At 37.8% G+C, this 15,879-nt stretch overlaps 1 protein-coding gene across 2 annotated transcripts in view; it reads left to right on the top strand.

Moving 5' to 3' along the window:
- Window positions 1-269: 269 nt before the first annotated feature.
- Window positions 270-15,879, top strand: part of LOC121896175 (copine-9-like) — an 83,140-nt gene continuing 67,530 nt past the window's right edge. The window contains exons 1-2 of one of the 2 annotated variants that reach the window (XM_042409899.1): window positions 270-641; window positions 2,813-2,853. In XM_042409899.1, coding sequence (XP_042265833.1) covers window positions 562-641; window positions 2,813-2,853 — 121 coding nt within the window. In that variant the 5' untranslated portion in view covers window positions 270-561. The remainder of the gene's footprint in view (window positions 642-2,812; window positions 2,854-15,879) is intronic. The other variant, XM_042409897.1, reaches the window with a different exon arrangement.

Genomic DNA, 15,879 nt, shown 5'->3' with positions numbered 1-15,879 from the left:
GTTTCTGAGCTATAAACTCCTGTCATTTGCTCATTTTAAGCCTAAGAAGATATTCCATTAACAGTGTATTTAATAAGTAGTTGAGTGGATGAGTAACACACACACACACACACACACACACACACACACACACACACACACACACACACACACAGAGCAAGAGAGAGAGAGAGAGAGAGAGAGAGAGAGCAAGAGAGGAGCACCGTGTTGTTACCGGTGCCTCCGGTTGGCTGCGCTCTCCTCCTCCTCCTCCTCCTCCTCTGCACCTGAAACACACCGGCAGCGGACCGTGGACGCATGAAGGATGAATGAACTTTAAATCTGCCCCACAACTTTCACTGCCTCTCTCTCTCTCTCTCTTTCTTTCTCTCTCTCTCTCTCTCTCTCTCTTTCTCTGTCAGTCTCTCTCTCTCTCTCTCTCCCTCCTCCGCTGCTCGCTGCTCCACAGGCGAAAACCAAGAAGAAGATCTCGACAATGGATTTACTGCAATCACGATCCTACAGTGACTGATCAGATCTTTTTCTTTCTTGCGCGGATGCCCATTAGCGTCGCGAGTCGAGATGATGGCATCAATAGGGGAATTCGATCCTCTCAACACCAGAGTCCCTGCAACTAAAATAGAAGTTACCGTATCATGCCGGTAAGGTCAAACTCTTCTACATGTACAGATGTAGTTGATCTTAAACCCTGATTAAAAGTCATTTCACCTGTATCACGTAAAACCTTTTAGAAATGAAATTCATATTTAACATGCAAGCAGCATCAAAGTGATACAAGTTAATTAGATGTGTGTGGTGAATTTTAATTTTATCTATAGTTATTTTTTCCTCTGATGTAACATCCATACCTTCCGCTGAGGTTAACCCCTAGTGTGCACCTCTGATCAACTGTAAAACAAACATTAATTTTTGTAAGATTGTAGATTTTCTATGTATTCAATATCTATCTATCTATCTATCTATCTATCTATCTATCTATCTATCTATCTATCTCACACAAACAGGTGGTTCAGGTGCCTTTGCTATTAGCAGTGTGTTTAACTGCTTTATCCTCCATCTGTGACCTTTTAGTTTCTGATGCCCTTTGCTTGCAGGTATATGGTTAATCCCATCAGATGCATCCAATATGCATCAAAGTGATTTTTTAAAAATCCTTCAGAGTCTCATGATTTCTGCATGAAGTCTGGCTGATGACCCAGTAGACTGATGATGTTCAGAGACGTGTGGTTGATTAATGATGATTGATTGAAGTGAACTGCTTGAGTGTAAAACATCAGATTCTGTTGTAGCTGCCTGACTAAATGATGCAGTACCATAAATGTTTCACACAAAATATAGAAATACTGCCAGTAAGTATAGCAATAATCCTCAGAAAAACATGATTAGTATTGATTTTTAAAAAAAATCAACCATCTGAAACAAAGCAGCAGCGTTAACACATACCTGAACCTTCTGTTCTATTTTATTCCATGCTGTCTGTGTTTGCTGGCAGTCTCTCTTAGCTGAATGGTTGACTGCTCTGCTTACTGTCAGACTGACTGACTGACTGACTGTGCAGTAAAACTCAGTCAGGGTTTTTCAGACTGTCAGTCTGCCTGCCTGGCTGTGTGCTAACTGTCTTTTCAATCAGCTCCTGAATAATAAATGGCTGTTGCACCTGTATAGTCCCTCCTGAGATCAGCCAGACTTGAGGTGGCCAGACACCTGAGTTACACTGCTCAGACCTAGAGGGGAGTGAACTCAGATGGAGGAATAGAAGATGAAGGTGTTTTAACTTTCAAAGATTCAAAACCGCTATAATTGAATTACATACAGGATTTATTACATTAAACCTTGTGCAATAAATGTACTAATTTGCTGTATTTTCCTCTTTTTTTTTGCCTTGAATTATGGGGTTCTTGTTAGAGGTTTGGTTGCATAATCCATTAATAGATTCACCTCTCCAACAGGAACAGTTTGACTTTGAGCTTAGATGGTTTCTTGCTGAGTACTAAATGAGAAGATTGATACCACTCTCATGTTGAGAGTGGTATGTTGAGAAAGCAACATTTTTTCCCAGAATGTCAAACTAAATTTAAACTAGTTTCTGGATATCAGAAACACCTACAGCAACCAAATTTGGCCAATATGTTCAAAGTTTTGCTCACTATACACAAAACATTTTGGTCAGTGACTTGAACAAAAATTGCCTCCTGAGAATCCTGTAGACAGAGGTGCATTTTACACTCTGTGGGTTCCACGCTTTTACATTGAAAAAAGTATTTTCAACTTTTTTTTTTACAACTTCTGTCTTTATGAACATGGCTTGGATTTTGCATTCATTTGAAATTCCTATTAAGACATCAGAAGAAATAATCTATTCAACTTTTGTATTCAAATTTGGAGGGACATGCCACCTCTGATGTGGTACCAAAAATTCAAAACTGATTGCAACCCATTACAACAAAGTGACCATAGATTAAAAGATAAAAAATAAAAGACGTTATGTTGCTTTACTTGTGATGTTAGTCTACAGTATTTTATTTGCCATACTACTGCATTGCAGGGAAAGTGTCAGAAGCATATGGTGAGATGGTAATTGTCACAGAATCATTTTTGGGGAATAATTTAGAGAGCATTTAAAATCTGCCCTTGACCCAACTTCAGGGCTTAGCTGAGATTTTCTATAAATGTGCAGGAGAGTGAAGAAGTGAAGAACAAAAGAGAAAAAAAAATGAATTTTGTGAATGTTAATGAATGAATACATTGTCTTAAAACCCTGCAACAATGGCTGAAAGAATCCATTTTACCTGCAATTTCACTGTTTCCACAGGAGTCTACTGGATGTAGATACATTCTCCAAGTCAGATCCTGGTATGTATTAAGTCTTTAGTGTCTCTGATGAATATGGATTGAAATGTTGGTAATAACAGAACATTTTGTTTTTTGTCATTACTTTTTAGGACAAACTTTTAATGTCAATTTGGATATTGAACTTAATATCAACTCTATATTTATCTTGCAGTTGACATTTTAGAAAATGGGGAGTTGCATTCTGTAGCATGATACATTTCTGCATGTTTTTTTGTTTTTTTTTACACTCGTGTAAGTAGTTCTTTTACAGCAAAAAAGCATTAAAATGTAATGAATGGTGTTCTACTCTGTCTCTTGCACTGGTAAATAACCCAGAAGGTCAGAGCTGTCAATGGGTGACAACAATGTTGATAAAATACAGGGGTGAGGGGGGAACAGGGGAGAACAAGGACAGAACTAAGAAAGGGGCTTAAAAGTCAAGGTTAAAGAAAGGTCATGGTGTGAGTTTTGCTGAGCTTCAGTATGGGGGGTAGTAGAGAATTAAGTGAAGGAAGAAAGAAGACATTGGTAGACAATTTCAGGGTTAAAAAGCCTGTTGGGCCGATAAGGAACCTGTGTCCCTTCACCCCTCTGTCTTAATGAAGTAAACAAACAAGTGTGGTTGAATTTTTTTTTGGTAATTAGGGAGGGATATTCTGTCATGCAGGACTCTGGAGCTGCAGATGTGAACAGTGTAAGATCCCAATTGAGTTAGCCAAATAATTTAATTAACATTCTTCAAATTAAAAGCCAGTAAACAAATTATGACCATAATTTTCCATGTGTATAAATGCTAGTAATTATGTCTCCATGGTAACGAGAGATAAATAATTAACTTGGAAACTTTAACTTAAACATCAGCAATGTCAACTAGTAAAGGACAGCACCTCTGATTCACATCATCCACTACAATCATATACTGTAGAGCCTGGAGGGTACCCTGCAAGCTGTACAGTATATGATTACATATTACATATGGCCCCACAAAAGGCCATATGTAATCAAATAAAAATACCAGTTGTACATTTACTTAAATACCTCATTTTTAATCTTGCTTTTCTGCTTTAAATTTCATGACATACAGTTCCTGGTTCTAAGAATTCTGCAGCTTGCGTTGCTAAGAAGCTAGCTTAACAGAAAAAGAATACATTTTACAAGGCTTAGGCAGGAGATTTAAAATCCTGACACAGTTTGAAATCAGGAGAAAGAGAGAAAATTCAATGATTGCTTGTCTTGAATACACTCAATGTGCAACGATAGAGAATGGAGAGCTATAGCCTAAGTTCAGCTGAGATACATACACATACTGAGTTACATACACATAGCGTGTTAGCTCTCTATCACTGTCTCTTTTCTTCTTCTTTCTGTCTACTTTCTCTTATGAGTGACCTCTCCTCATCTCCTCATTTTCGATGTGGTTTTGTTCGTTTCCTCTCTCGTTTCCCCTGCAGCTGTCCTTCACACCTACAGGCTAGCTTCATTGATGCTAATGTAGCTGTCTGCAGTGTCCTCTCTTTCCTCCTTCTACCCATTAGTTGATTTGGGTGTCCAGATTTATGCAAATATCGAACATGTTTGGAATTTAATTTGCCTGGTCCTTACTGAGAAGCTGTTTATTTTACTGGTTATATAAATAACAGAACAAAGCTTAGCTAGCGAGCTAAGACTCACTAATGCTGTTTTTACGTAAAGTTTACTGGCACATTCATTAAAAATGGTAACTGCATTAGAGGTAAAAGTTACTCCACACCTGCCAGCCAATCAGAATTAAGAATTGTGAGTGACCATGGTATGAATTGCCATAATAATTGTCAACTGGTAATAAGAAATACGCTTTATTTTTTTTTAATGCTTAATTCTGTGGCCAACCATTGTTCTGACTAATGCTAGATGTTTCATGTCCAATCATCTCTCTGAAGGAAGTGGTCTGGCTATCACTCCACTGATAACTCACAAGAAACACCATGGAGGAGTTCCTAAATATATATTTTATTTTCAAAGCACAAAATCTTGATTAATGTACCCAGTAAGGGTATAAGTATAAGGGAATAAAATTGGGCAGAGGAAGGTAATTAAAAGCACAGACAAAAATCTGAATGAGAGAAATGACAAACATGAGATAAACACAAAAACCACAGGCTATTAAAGCGTTCAAATATGATCTAGTTGAAAAGAAAATGGGAAAGAAGATGTAAGTTCAGTGCTTCAGTGTTTCGATTCAACTGTACAACATTACTAGTCAAACCTGACTGCCAGTCACAAATGATACTATTCAAATAAGGAAAAAAACTACCTTCAGTTTGAGCTTGTTGTTAAATTAAATGTTTAAATCTATATTAAAATAATTTGTCATAATAATATCAGAGCAAAAATTTTGGCTGACAAGGCAGTTGAGAAATGTCAAGAAAATGTTTTAGTTGGAAACATGATTACAAGACTGGGTGCATTTATCGCTCTGAAAAAAATGCCGAAGAGACTTATAAAGAAAATTACAGGAGGCACATCTTTACTGCACCTACTGGCAAACTGCTCTTTTTCCCTCCTGACACATAAGATTCTACCTTTACCAGCTAAAACAAGTCCAGCAGTTTGGTACTTCTGAGAGCCTGTGGGGCACATCTTTCTTAGACAAATGTTACCTCAAGTCGGCCAGACAGTCAAGCTTTAAATGAAGTACACAAATCACAGCTGGAGAGCACAGATGTCTAACTCCTTACCCAGACGCGTCTTGGGGCTCGGGTGATAATGTCTATGACTGGCCACAGATGTGAGGGCAGCCTGAGGAGGTCCAACCAGTACAGACAGGGAGAAGTGATGCATGAACCTTTCCTTCAACATAAGCAGATGTGGTGAACTGTGCTCCGTACAGCTGGAAGATGTAATTAGAATAAGCACTATTACCAATTGTTACTTAAGTAACACAGACAGCACAGCTAAGAAAAGAGGAAGAGATTCAAGATTCAAAGCCTTTTTATGTATATGCACGTAGAACAAGTTTGATTGTGTAATGAAATTATGTTTTCTGTCCTCTCTGGTTGAAAACCATGTAGAAACAAAAGTATAAAAAGTATAAAGTATAAAATTGTACAATAAGAATTTGATTGGTAGCAAAATTTGCAAAGTTTGACGTGAAATATTTCCATACAGTTGTGATTCAGGTGTTTAACAATAATGCAGTATTTACACAGTAAATTTGGATGTGCAGTAGGTACAGTGGTTTGGATGGACAATTTTAAAAGTAAAATGAAATGTGCACATAAAAACCTTTGCTAACATCAAGACAAGTCGTCTTGTTTCACTTCAGTAGAAATGTTAATCTTTAGCTGTTTTCACATATGAACTCTGGACAGTGTCTGGAGAATCAGGTCCTGACATTTTCCGGAGTTGCCCTTTCACACATGAAGCATACAGCAGGAGATTGTCTATGTCAGACTTGTTCTCACCTACTGGAAATACTCCGTTTGGTTTAGGCAAGGGCTGCAGAAGGCAGGACATGACACAGAAAGTACACTGCAGTTGTAATTCAGTGTTTTTAAGCTTTTCATCAGAAATAACGTGCTAGCGCTAGCTTCACAGCGGAGCGGTCAGGCCTGCTGCGTTTATCCAGCGCCAGCAGCATGTGTAGAATAGCGGCTGTGGATGAGAGGGGAGCTGACTGCTGGAAGTAAAAGACATTGTATTTAAGTTTCTCTTCTGCTCATTCAACAGTTGTTTGATAAATTGCTCATATCTTCTCCCTTACTGCCAGGTTTTGTTGCACTTACAGCAGTGAGCAGTTGTAGCCCACTCACTCACTATGAATTTTCCAGAGAACTCACTGCTGTATTCACAAATAGGCTCAATCAGACATTACATGGACTTTGTGCTAGGCAGCTGGCAGAGTAAAGTCTGTTTTATGCCCGGTCCGACTGATTCAGACATTTGCATTCACTCATACAGCTCCTCAGGGTAATGTCTGGAAAATTTCAGGGTTGCAGTGCATGTGTTAAAGGGGTTTTTAGTTTCATATTAATTATTCTAATGCTAATAAGTATATGCATTCAGTGCAATAATTTAAAGTGGGCGAGGAGCAGCTTGCTGTTATTGCTTACATAATAAAGGGTGATATGATATTAGATCATTTCATATGCAGAAGATGAACTAACTGTGCTGTTAGCCCAGATATTAGCCTCTCCCTTAGACTCACACACAAACTAATGTGTACAATGAGTGAAAAAGTGAATCCCCCTTCTTCCTTTCATGGAGACTGCTGGGTTGGCACAGTGGGGGTGCCAGCACAGAGGAATGGTTTCATACAGTGATATAAAAATGTCATTTTGCATCACCTTGTGAACTGTTACCATATGACCTCATTGGCTCAAACAAACGCACAATTACTTTTAAATTGTGGATGCTGTAACCACTGTTAACACATCCTCTCCATTAACAACTAGACCTTTTAAAAAAGGAATGTTAACGTAAGCAAATGTTCCCCATCTCTCTCAGTCCCTGTCACCTGTGATACCTCAATTAAAATCTTCCTATGATATTTTCTATAGTATCCCATAGTGTTTTGTCTGTGTTGATCTATTATGACAGGAAGGTTTGGACTGGATTCCTCTCCAGCATTAACTAAATAGTCTAATTAAAATGCCATGTTCAGCTATGTCAGGCATATATGCAGTATTTTGGCATCTGATAAGCCTTTAAATTAATGGTCCCACAATATCACTCAAACCAGTCCAGATTTTACCTCATCGTCTCACCAGTAAACCCCCACCAATGCAGCCCCTCACATTTTTTAAGGCAGGGCTGTTTTCAGTCTGAGTACTGCTAACTCCCGCTCACCTACCTCTGCAGAAAAACGTCGCCCCATAAGTATCTGCCAATCAAGTCTGGCTTGAACAAATCAACTGAAATGGAAGCTGAAATGACTGACAGGCTTAAAAGCCTCCTGTGTCACTCTCAGTCCATTATATATAAAAAAGGAAAAAAGTGATATTGTACAACACCAGAGTGTTATTTGGACATCTGAATGCACTTGTTCACAGGTGTTTTCATAAGTTGGACCACAAACTCTTAAACCTTGAGTTAGCTGATATTTTGACAGTCACAAATGCTTTTTTTAGTGTCAGCTGTGGGATATTTGGCAGGAATGTTACATGGGAGCAAATGCCATGGTGGTAATGTGACCACAATTTATGACAGGAAGGAAGTAATTAACAGGATGGGTGCTGTACAGGAGAGAGGAGACCCACTCAATCAATCAAACATTCATTTACCACCTCTCATGTAAATTAGTTAATCAAATCATACATCCATAATCAGAGCTACATGTATGGCTGCAGTTACTGTAGGCTGCTTGTGTAAATGCTAAATATAGTAACTTTCCAGGATGAAGAGAGAGCAAAAAAGAGTTTATTGACATGACAGCACTGAGGGTTAGTCAATCACTCATCTCTCATGTTAATGTCATTCAGAGCTAATACGTAGCATTCAATAAATGTGTCAGCTGTTGGTAAAGAGGTGATGCTGTCCATCAGGAAGGCTATCTGTGTCCCTCATTCACTACTCACTACATAGTATACATCAATAGTCAACTCGGTAGTGATCTGTAAATTGAGATGTTGCGTCATCACTGACAACCATGAAGATGCATAGCGGTAATTTTCACATCTATAAAATGCGGCTCATTGCACTGTGGGCAGAAAGTGTTGTGGATGTCTTGGACACAACTTTTTTTGCTCTATTGTGGAGTTTATTAGGGCATTATATAGAGCATAAATTTCACACTCAGAATCTGGACCCAAAAATAAAAGTAAATGCTATAGTGCACTATAGTAAATGGGGAGTGATTTTTTAATCATGTGAGACTTTCATGACCTACTTTATTACAATCAATTTATAGAAGAGAAGAGGTGGGGCTGTTTATAAAGGAAAGGGAACAAAAAAGAGATAATAAAGCCTGCAGCTTTCACCAGGGCCCATTAAAGTACCTAAAACAAGTGGAACAATGATGGATTATTTAATCACTCTGCACCTCAGATGTGTTTTTCTTAGACAGATTCCAGGTGGTGAATTATTTATCATTCAATCAATCAGTTAATTGCCTGAAAACTAACTAACAATCATTTTAATCTTCATATAAAGCATTCTGACTCCAGCTTCTCAAATGTAAGGATTTGCTGCTGTGAAAAGGCTACTTCCCTCTCATCTGTTAATGCTTTGTGTGTTATTCTGTATTATTTGACTGCCTGTATCTGTCTAGCTCAGCCTTTGCTTACCTGAGCAGGTGGTAGGTTCCAGTTAAGTGAGGCTGAGAAGGTAAAATGGCAGCCTGGTCATAGTAGGAGAGAGTAGGTTGCAGCTTACTGTTAGGCTGCAGATTTTATTTGTTACTTTTTGTCTGGACTGGCCACGGACCAGCCTTATAACCCTGAATGTCTGAAGGACTGTTAGCCTAGCATGTTAATCCTATGCAAACATATGGATGAGACCACATGTTTACAGACATCCACAGATAGAAACAAATGAAAGCAGGGGAAGTTAACAGATAATTAGAATAGTTATAATTAAAATTAAAATAAGTTCTCTTTAAATCAAATATCTCAAGATATGAGAGGAAAGTATTGTTCTTGCAACTGCATTTATAACCCTTTTTTTTGTTATTACTCAAACGTTACTTAACCAATTTCATGTGATATGCTACTTTAGAACACTTTAAAAACAAATACCAGGACCACAACAGAAAATTGCAGATGAACATTTAATATCCAGGAACTCACATTATAGACACTGCCACTGACTATCCCTGTAACAAAATGGCCACAATTACACACATTGAAAATACATAGTCAAGCCATATACTAGTGCTGTGTCTCAAATCGCATACTTCTGTACTAACACTTAACATTTTGAGTGCATAAGTGCGTTCACACTGAGAAGTATGGGAAAATGCAGTGCACTGTGAGTACCCAGATGGGGCACTCAAAACGGTTAAAAAGTTGAATGTTGAACTATGGAGACTTCTCGCCCTCAATGGTCGCCATCTTGGCTACGTAGTGGAAGGGGAGGGACCACTTTTCAAACTGGAAATGGTGGCCGAGTATGTTGTAACTACGGTGAACATCGCCACATTATACAAATGTAAGTTATACATGTGTTTTTTAGCACTAAGCACCACTATACTGTTGTCGGATATAAGCCATCAGTATGTTTTTTGGGTTGATTTAACAGTCTGTAATGATTTGGTAACGCAAACGATAACGCAAATGCTAATGCTAGCTAATGCTAATTTGCGATCGTCATTGCCGGTAAGTGCACAACGGCTGTGTTTGATTTGAGACAACACTACCCTGTCAAAATTTGCGCACTACGCCAGTAAGTACATAGTGTATGCAGTATACTACATGAAAGTGTACTAACAGAAGTATGTGATTTGAGACACAGTTTAGGTTTTCATCTAGTCTTGTTTCTTTTTGTTTCAGCTGAAGTTATTTTAACTGAAGGTTCATTTTGCCTCTGTTTCATTAAAGATCCCCTCCAGACATGTGTTTTGAAAGAAAAATATAAAATTACATTGAATGTTTTTTTTCTCTTGTGCTCCCCTTTTAGTCATCAACCCTGCTAACATAATCTGTTGCCCGTGTTTATGTGTGCTTTGTGGAAGAATGTACCGAGATACCAAAGCAAGACTCTGAAGGTCTGCCCCTTATCTAATTTATTGATGACTCAGAGTTTGTCCTTGGGGATGTTGTATCACTTTGCCTGCTCCTTGTGTAAATTAAATTTGAGTTTGTGTTACTCCGCCATCAAATTACCTGATGTCTCTGTGTATCTGCCCACACATGGAAGATATACAACTTTGCAATAAATGTGCATTTTCATCTGTAGTGTGAAACTAGCAAGCTGGAGTAATTTAAAAAATCTATGTTTTGGACAGACTAGAATTGATAGGATAGGTAAACATGCCATACGAGTGATTATAATCTAACATATATATGCAACTTATTTCCAGCTCTGTGCTGTTTCTCTGCAAACAAGAAGCTTCCAGTTGTTTTTACTTTTCCTAATGGTACCCTGTGGAGTTTTTGACCATTACTTATACTAAGGGACCCTGCTTTGCGAGTGGGTGGCATGATAAACATACATGCTGATGATTTAATGCTATTCCACAGATTGAAAGTTGCTGTAATGCAGCTGGAAATGTAACAATGAGGCAGTAACAGTAAAGAAGAAAACTGCTGGGAAAAAAAACTCCAGGGTTGGTATGGTAGCCTATGCATGAATGAGAATGGATTGGTCTAACCCTAACCCTAACCCAAGCACTTTAGGCCTTCCTCCAAGCCTATAGTAATGCCCTAGATTGTCAGCAGTATTGTAATCTCCACTAAAAAAGAAAAAACAAACAAACAAAAAGTTTCATTTTATATATTGGGCCTTCAAAGTGCTCTCTGACACTAGGCCTGGGATGGGTTGTGTCCATGAAATGAGAAAATTAAAACTATGTTGTAGAACAAAACCAAAAACCTTCTTGCAAAGGTCTCAACCTGGAGAGTAACATGTCTAAATGAAGATTCTACATGGCCCCTACTTTGAAATACTGACCTTTGAACCTTGACTTTGGTACATGTTTGAAGACATATAATTAAGCAACAAAAGGGGCTACAGACATAGGACCAACTGTTATACAGAGCTCTTGACCTCAGCTATCATGTGAGTATGGTCAACAACTGGGGGTGCTGTCAAATATGGGTAACACATGGCTAAAATTAATTTTCACCCATTTAACAATTAGATATTTAAAATCTGATAACATAAATGTGTTTACCACCCACTCAATCTCCTCAATGTACTCTCAATTCAGTATTTACAACTACCAATTCTAGGAAAAAACACTAACTATTTTTTAAAAACTACAATTCCTTAGAGCTGTGCCATGCAGCTTGATACAAATCAGCAACAAGGTTGTAGTTTTTCCAGTTTGCAAAGTAGAGTTATAAATAGGGTAGTAAAAGGATATATCTACTGACTATATCAAATATCTTGTACAGATGAACTGGTAATTACACTGCATCTAGATTATCTAGAAAAAGTAAATATGTTGGTTTATTTCAGATAAATCAAAGATCAAAACTGGAGTCAAACTCACCCATAACACAATGCCCTTCCATGAGCCATGTCATCCAAGGTTGTGTGTTTGTGTGTGTGTGTGTGAATCGGGGGGACTCAATAAACAAGCTGCACACAAAAATCTTAATCAGTTTGGAATAAATTTGGTAATTAAAAGTAAAAAGTAGATATAATAGTAAATAAAAGTTTTGCAGTGTAACACAAAGTGGACTGTCTTCATCTCCACGGTAATGCTTAATGAGGCTCATGGGTAATGCAGTTTTCTGTAATTGAAAACTGACAAAAAACCATTATTTCTCAGAACCAAATCAGAAATAATTAAAACGGATGGCCTTAACATTAACCTGTAGTATTGTTGAGTTACTGTATCAAGGACACTTTCATGTTTTTGTGTTGAGAAATGTTCAAGATATCATCGAAAGAAAACCTTAACATGGCAACAGTGAGGAAAATACTTGTCAGGTAGGTCTTCCAGTCCGCCCACCAGACTGATGCTGACTGATAAAATTAGAAAAATAAACATAAGGATAAAATCTTGTGACTCAATGTTGAATAATGTAGCAGTTATAGTTCAAAACATGAATAACAAATGAGAAAAACCAATACAACATCTGTGGTCCTGAGACCTGACTGACAGAAAAAGAAACGGTGTGCAGGTACGACACATTCCAATTGAAATACAGTACATTAGTTTGAAAATCGTGCTGACTGTCACATAATAAATGGAAAATTCGTGTCCATGTACACGAATCTATAGATTAAATTTCGTGACTATTTCACAAACTGCCGTTAGACTGGGTTGTTGGGAGCCATGCTGACCTGTAGCACAGTCTCACTCAGTCCTGTCTTGACTGGGTTTTAACATATTCCAGGCATGTGTGACCTCAACTGCATTGACGCTGCCCTTGGAGGGATGTAAACAGCTTTCATGCATTTCCCAAAGCAAGTAAAATTCTCCGTTTGAACTGCAGCGGCTACGAAGAATTGAAATCCCTGAAGAGATTGTAAACTGGAAGGGAAAAAAAAGAAGTTTTGTTATTTGGTCAGAGACAAACGCATCTGTATGATACATTCCTTTGGAGACCAATAAAAGTAATGGAATTCATGAGATATTTTTCTTCTCTTTTCCAAATAGCTGTGACTGTACTTCTTTCTGTCTTTGGCACAGCTTTTCTGTTGCTGAAGTGACCCTTGAGCACTTCAGAAAGCGTAATTTCCATCTCCAATTCCTTTTCAGATTTCATATTACATCGCTATGATTTCAGTTCTAAATGACTTAGAAAATCACTGATGACTCCAAATCATGAAAACTTTTAAAGATTAAGAGAAGACACTTATGGAAATTGAGGTAATCTTTTTAGTTGCTTCATGTTCTCATTGTGCAGTTCCTGAAACTACACCCTATTTACAAGATTTATCTGGCTCTTTTATTTCTATCCACCACCATCTAAACCACTATCAGGCTTCCCTATGAAACATCCCACTTCTCTTATGTAACATCATTTGCTGGTGGAATACTGAAAGTTTTCATCGACATGCATGGGTGTCTCACTCCATTAAAATCTTCAGGAGAGACAGCCTCTCCACTCACCACCAGTCCAGGTGTATTTAAAAGTAATCAAATCAATTATGTGTATCTAATAAATTACAATTCTATACAGTCTCTCATAATGTGAGATAATGAGTCATGTTGATTACATTTGATACATTATGTGTTCCTGTACATTTGTTTAGTTTTATCTGCTTGATTTTGACTCATCAGCAGGTAGGAGTTAATGTTTTGTTTTGTTATAGCACAGCAGGTGTGGTTTTAGTTTTGAGAGTTTCTGTCTTGTCCTGTTCTGAGAATCTGTTTTAAAACCTGCTGCGGTTATAAATGACTCATCTGGGTGACTAGATTGTGATATATTGTATTAACTATGTGATTCAGAAGAAGCTATTTTTGGCCTTGTATTACTTTTCTTTAGCACTAGTGGCAATTTTCTCTCCATGGGAGGGTTGTTACTGTAAACACCACAAGTATGTATTTGAGTATAAACTTTGTAAAAAAAAAAAAAAAAAAAAAAAAAAAAACTAAAAACCTTGCTTTTAACAATAGAAAGATGCAAAGCAGAATTTCTGTGGCACACAGTGATATATGTAAGAAATGATGGAGGGCAAGGAATTTTACATTTTCCTCATCCATTGTATACACATCAAGTTGACAAGTTCCACTTTCATGGACAGGTAAATTATAATTCAATAAAGGCTCAGTGGTTGAGGTGAATAAAGGCAAGACCTGAGTCATACCATCTAAAAAAAGGTCACTGGTCCCTAATTACCCTGAGGTCTCCTAATGAGATCTGAGGAAAGAGTGAGCAGCCCCTCGTCCACCCATGGCATCTACTAGTCACATTGATTAAAAAAATATATATATATATTTTAATGTTTATTATCTCTTTTAGGTCAAGAATATGTTGATATCCACATCCAACTATAAAGGATATAAGGACTTTCTGTCTGCCTGTATGTGTGTATGTCCTTCGCATATCTCAAGAACCGTTCATCTGATCAACTTCACACTTGATAGTTGTATTGCTCAGGACCCAAGGAAGTACAGTGACAATTTGGTGCAATTTGGACATGTGACACATTTAATATTAATAATCTCTGAATAAACAAGCGATCTGCGAGCTGCTCAGCTCTGCAGCAGCAGGAGCGGGACTTCTCTGCAACTGCATGTCATGAGCACATCCGGAAATCAGAGAGAAAAGTATTTTCACATGGCGTGCTTATACACTCGATGTTTCATACTGATAAACTTTGAATAAACAAGAGAACAACAAGCCACTCAGCTCTGTGTCTGAGCACTGAGTATGCTGTCCAGGAGTAAAGAAAGAGCGCGGTGTTGAAGTGATGATGACCATCCTCTGCTGTTGGAGTTCCTTTGAATCTGGGAATTAATTTAGATTAGTGTAAGTGGACATTCTTACTCAGGATAAAATTTGATGATTTGGAAATTGTATAGGGCCTAACTGTAAATGGCGTGTGTAATAGTCAAATAACAAAAGCAAACGTTCTATCAAAATGATGGATTCACTTTATTTTCAAGGTGCAAATTTTTATGTATTTTATTTTTAAATGCAGCCCTCATTATACTTGAAATAAGAAAAGATTCACTATTATAGTATTTAACACCTGTGTGTAATAGAATGTTAGATTCTTTCATGTTGTCAGTGTTTATACTCAGTTCACACCTTACATCAACAGTATTAATTTTCCTGTGATGAGGCAGCAATGCCAGAGGCTAAGCAATCAGCCCAATCCAACCAGGCATGTTATGAACAGGCACCATACTAGACACAATAATTATTTCAGAGCAGTATGCTGCTGTTACATGTTTAGCTTTTAGCTTTATGAGCGCAGGTTTTAAGACCAAACAAATGATGATAAATTAATTCATGAATTTAACATATTTCATATGTTAAATTCATGATGCAGCTGATGCAGTTTGATTTGTCGCTGAGCTTCTTCGTAATTCACTTACAGGACATAAATCAGAGATGCACAAAAAGTACCTTCCCACCATTCTTCTCCACAGTAAAATTATCGCAGTCATAACTGGCACCTTCCGTCCATGACAGACGCTCCCAAAGGACACTTGTTGTGAAGGCCAGCGTCTCTCAGATCAAAGATCAATTCAGTTTGACTTTGGCAGCCAAACCTGGTGGAAAATCAACACAGTGCTTATCACTTTGACTCGCACAGCTGGACAGCCACTCTCTCCACTGTAAATAATAGCTAGCTTTGCCTTGTGTAACGTTGAACTTATACTTTTGGTGTATAAACCCTGTTAGAAGTGCTGTAAAGCATGTTTTTGAAATTTGGAGAGAACTAGCTAGAGGCTAACTGTTTCCCCCTACTTTCAGTCTTTATGCTAAGCTAAGCCCTCATCAG

The sequence above is a fragment of the Thunnus maccoyii genome, chromosome 4, assembly GCF_910596095.1.
Source record: "Thunnus maccoyii chromosome 4, fThuMac1.1, whole genome shotgun sequence".
In the NCBI taxonomy this organism is placed as follows: domain Eukaryota; kingdom Metazoa; phylum Chordata; class Actinopteri; order Scombriformes; family Scombridae; genus Thunnus; species Thunnus maccoyii.
The sequence above is the reverse complement of the archived record's forward strand: the minus strand, read 5'-3'. Positions and strand labels throughout refer to the sequence as shown.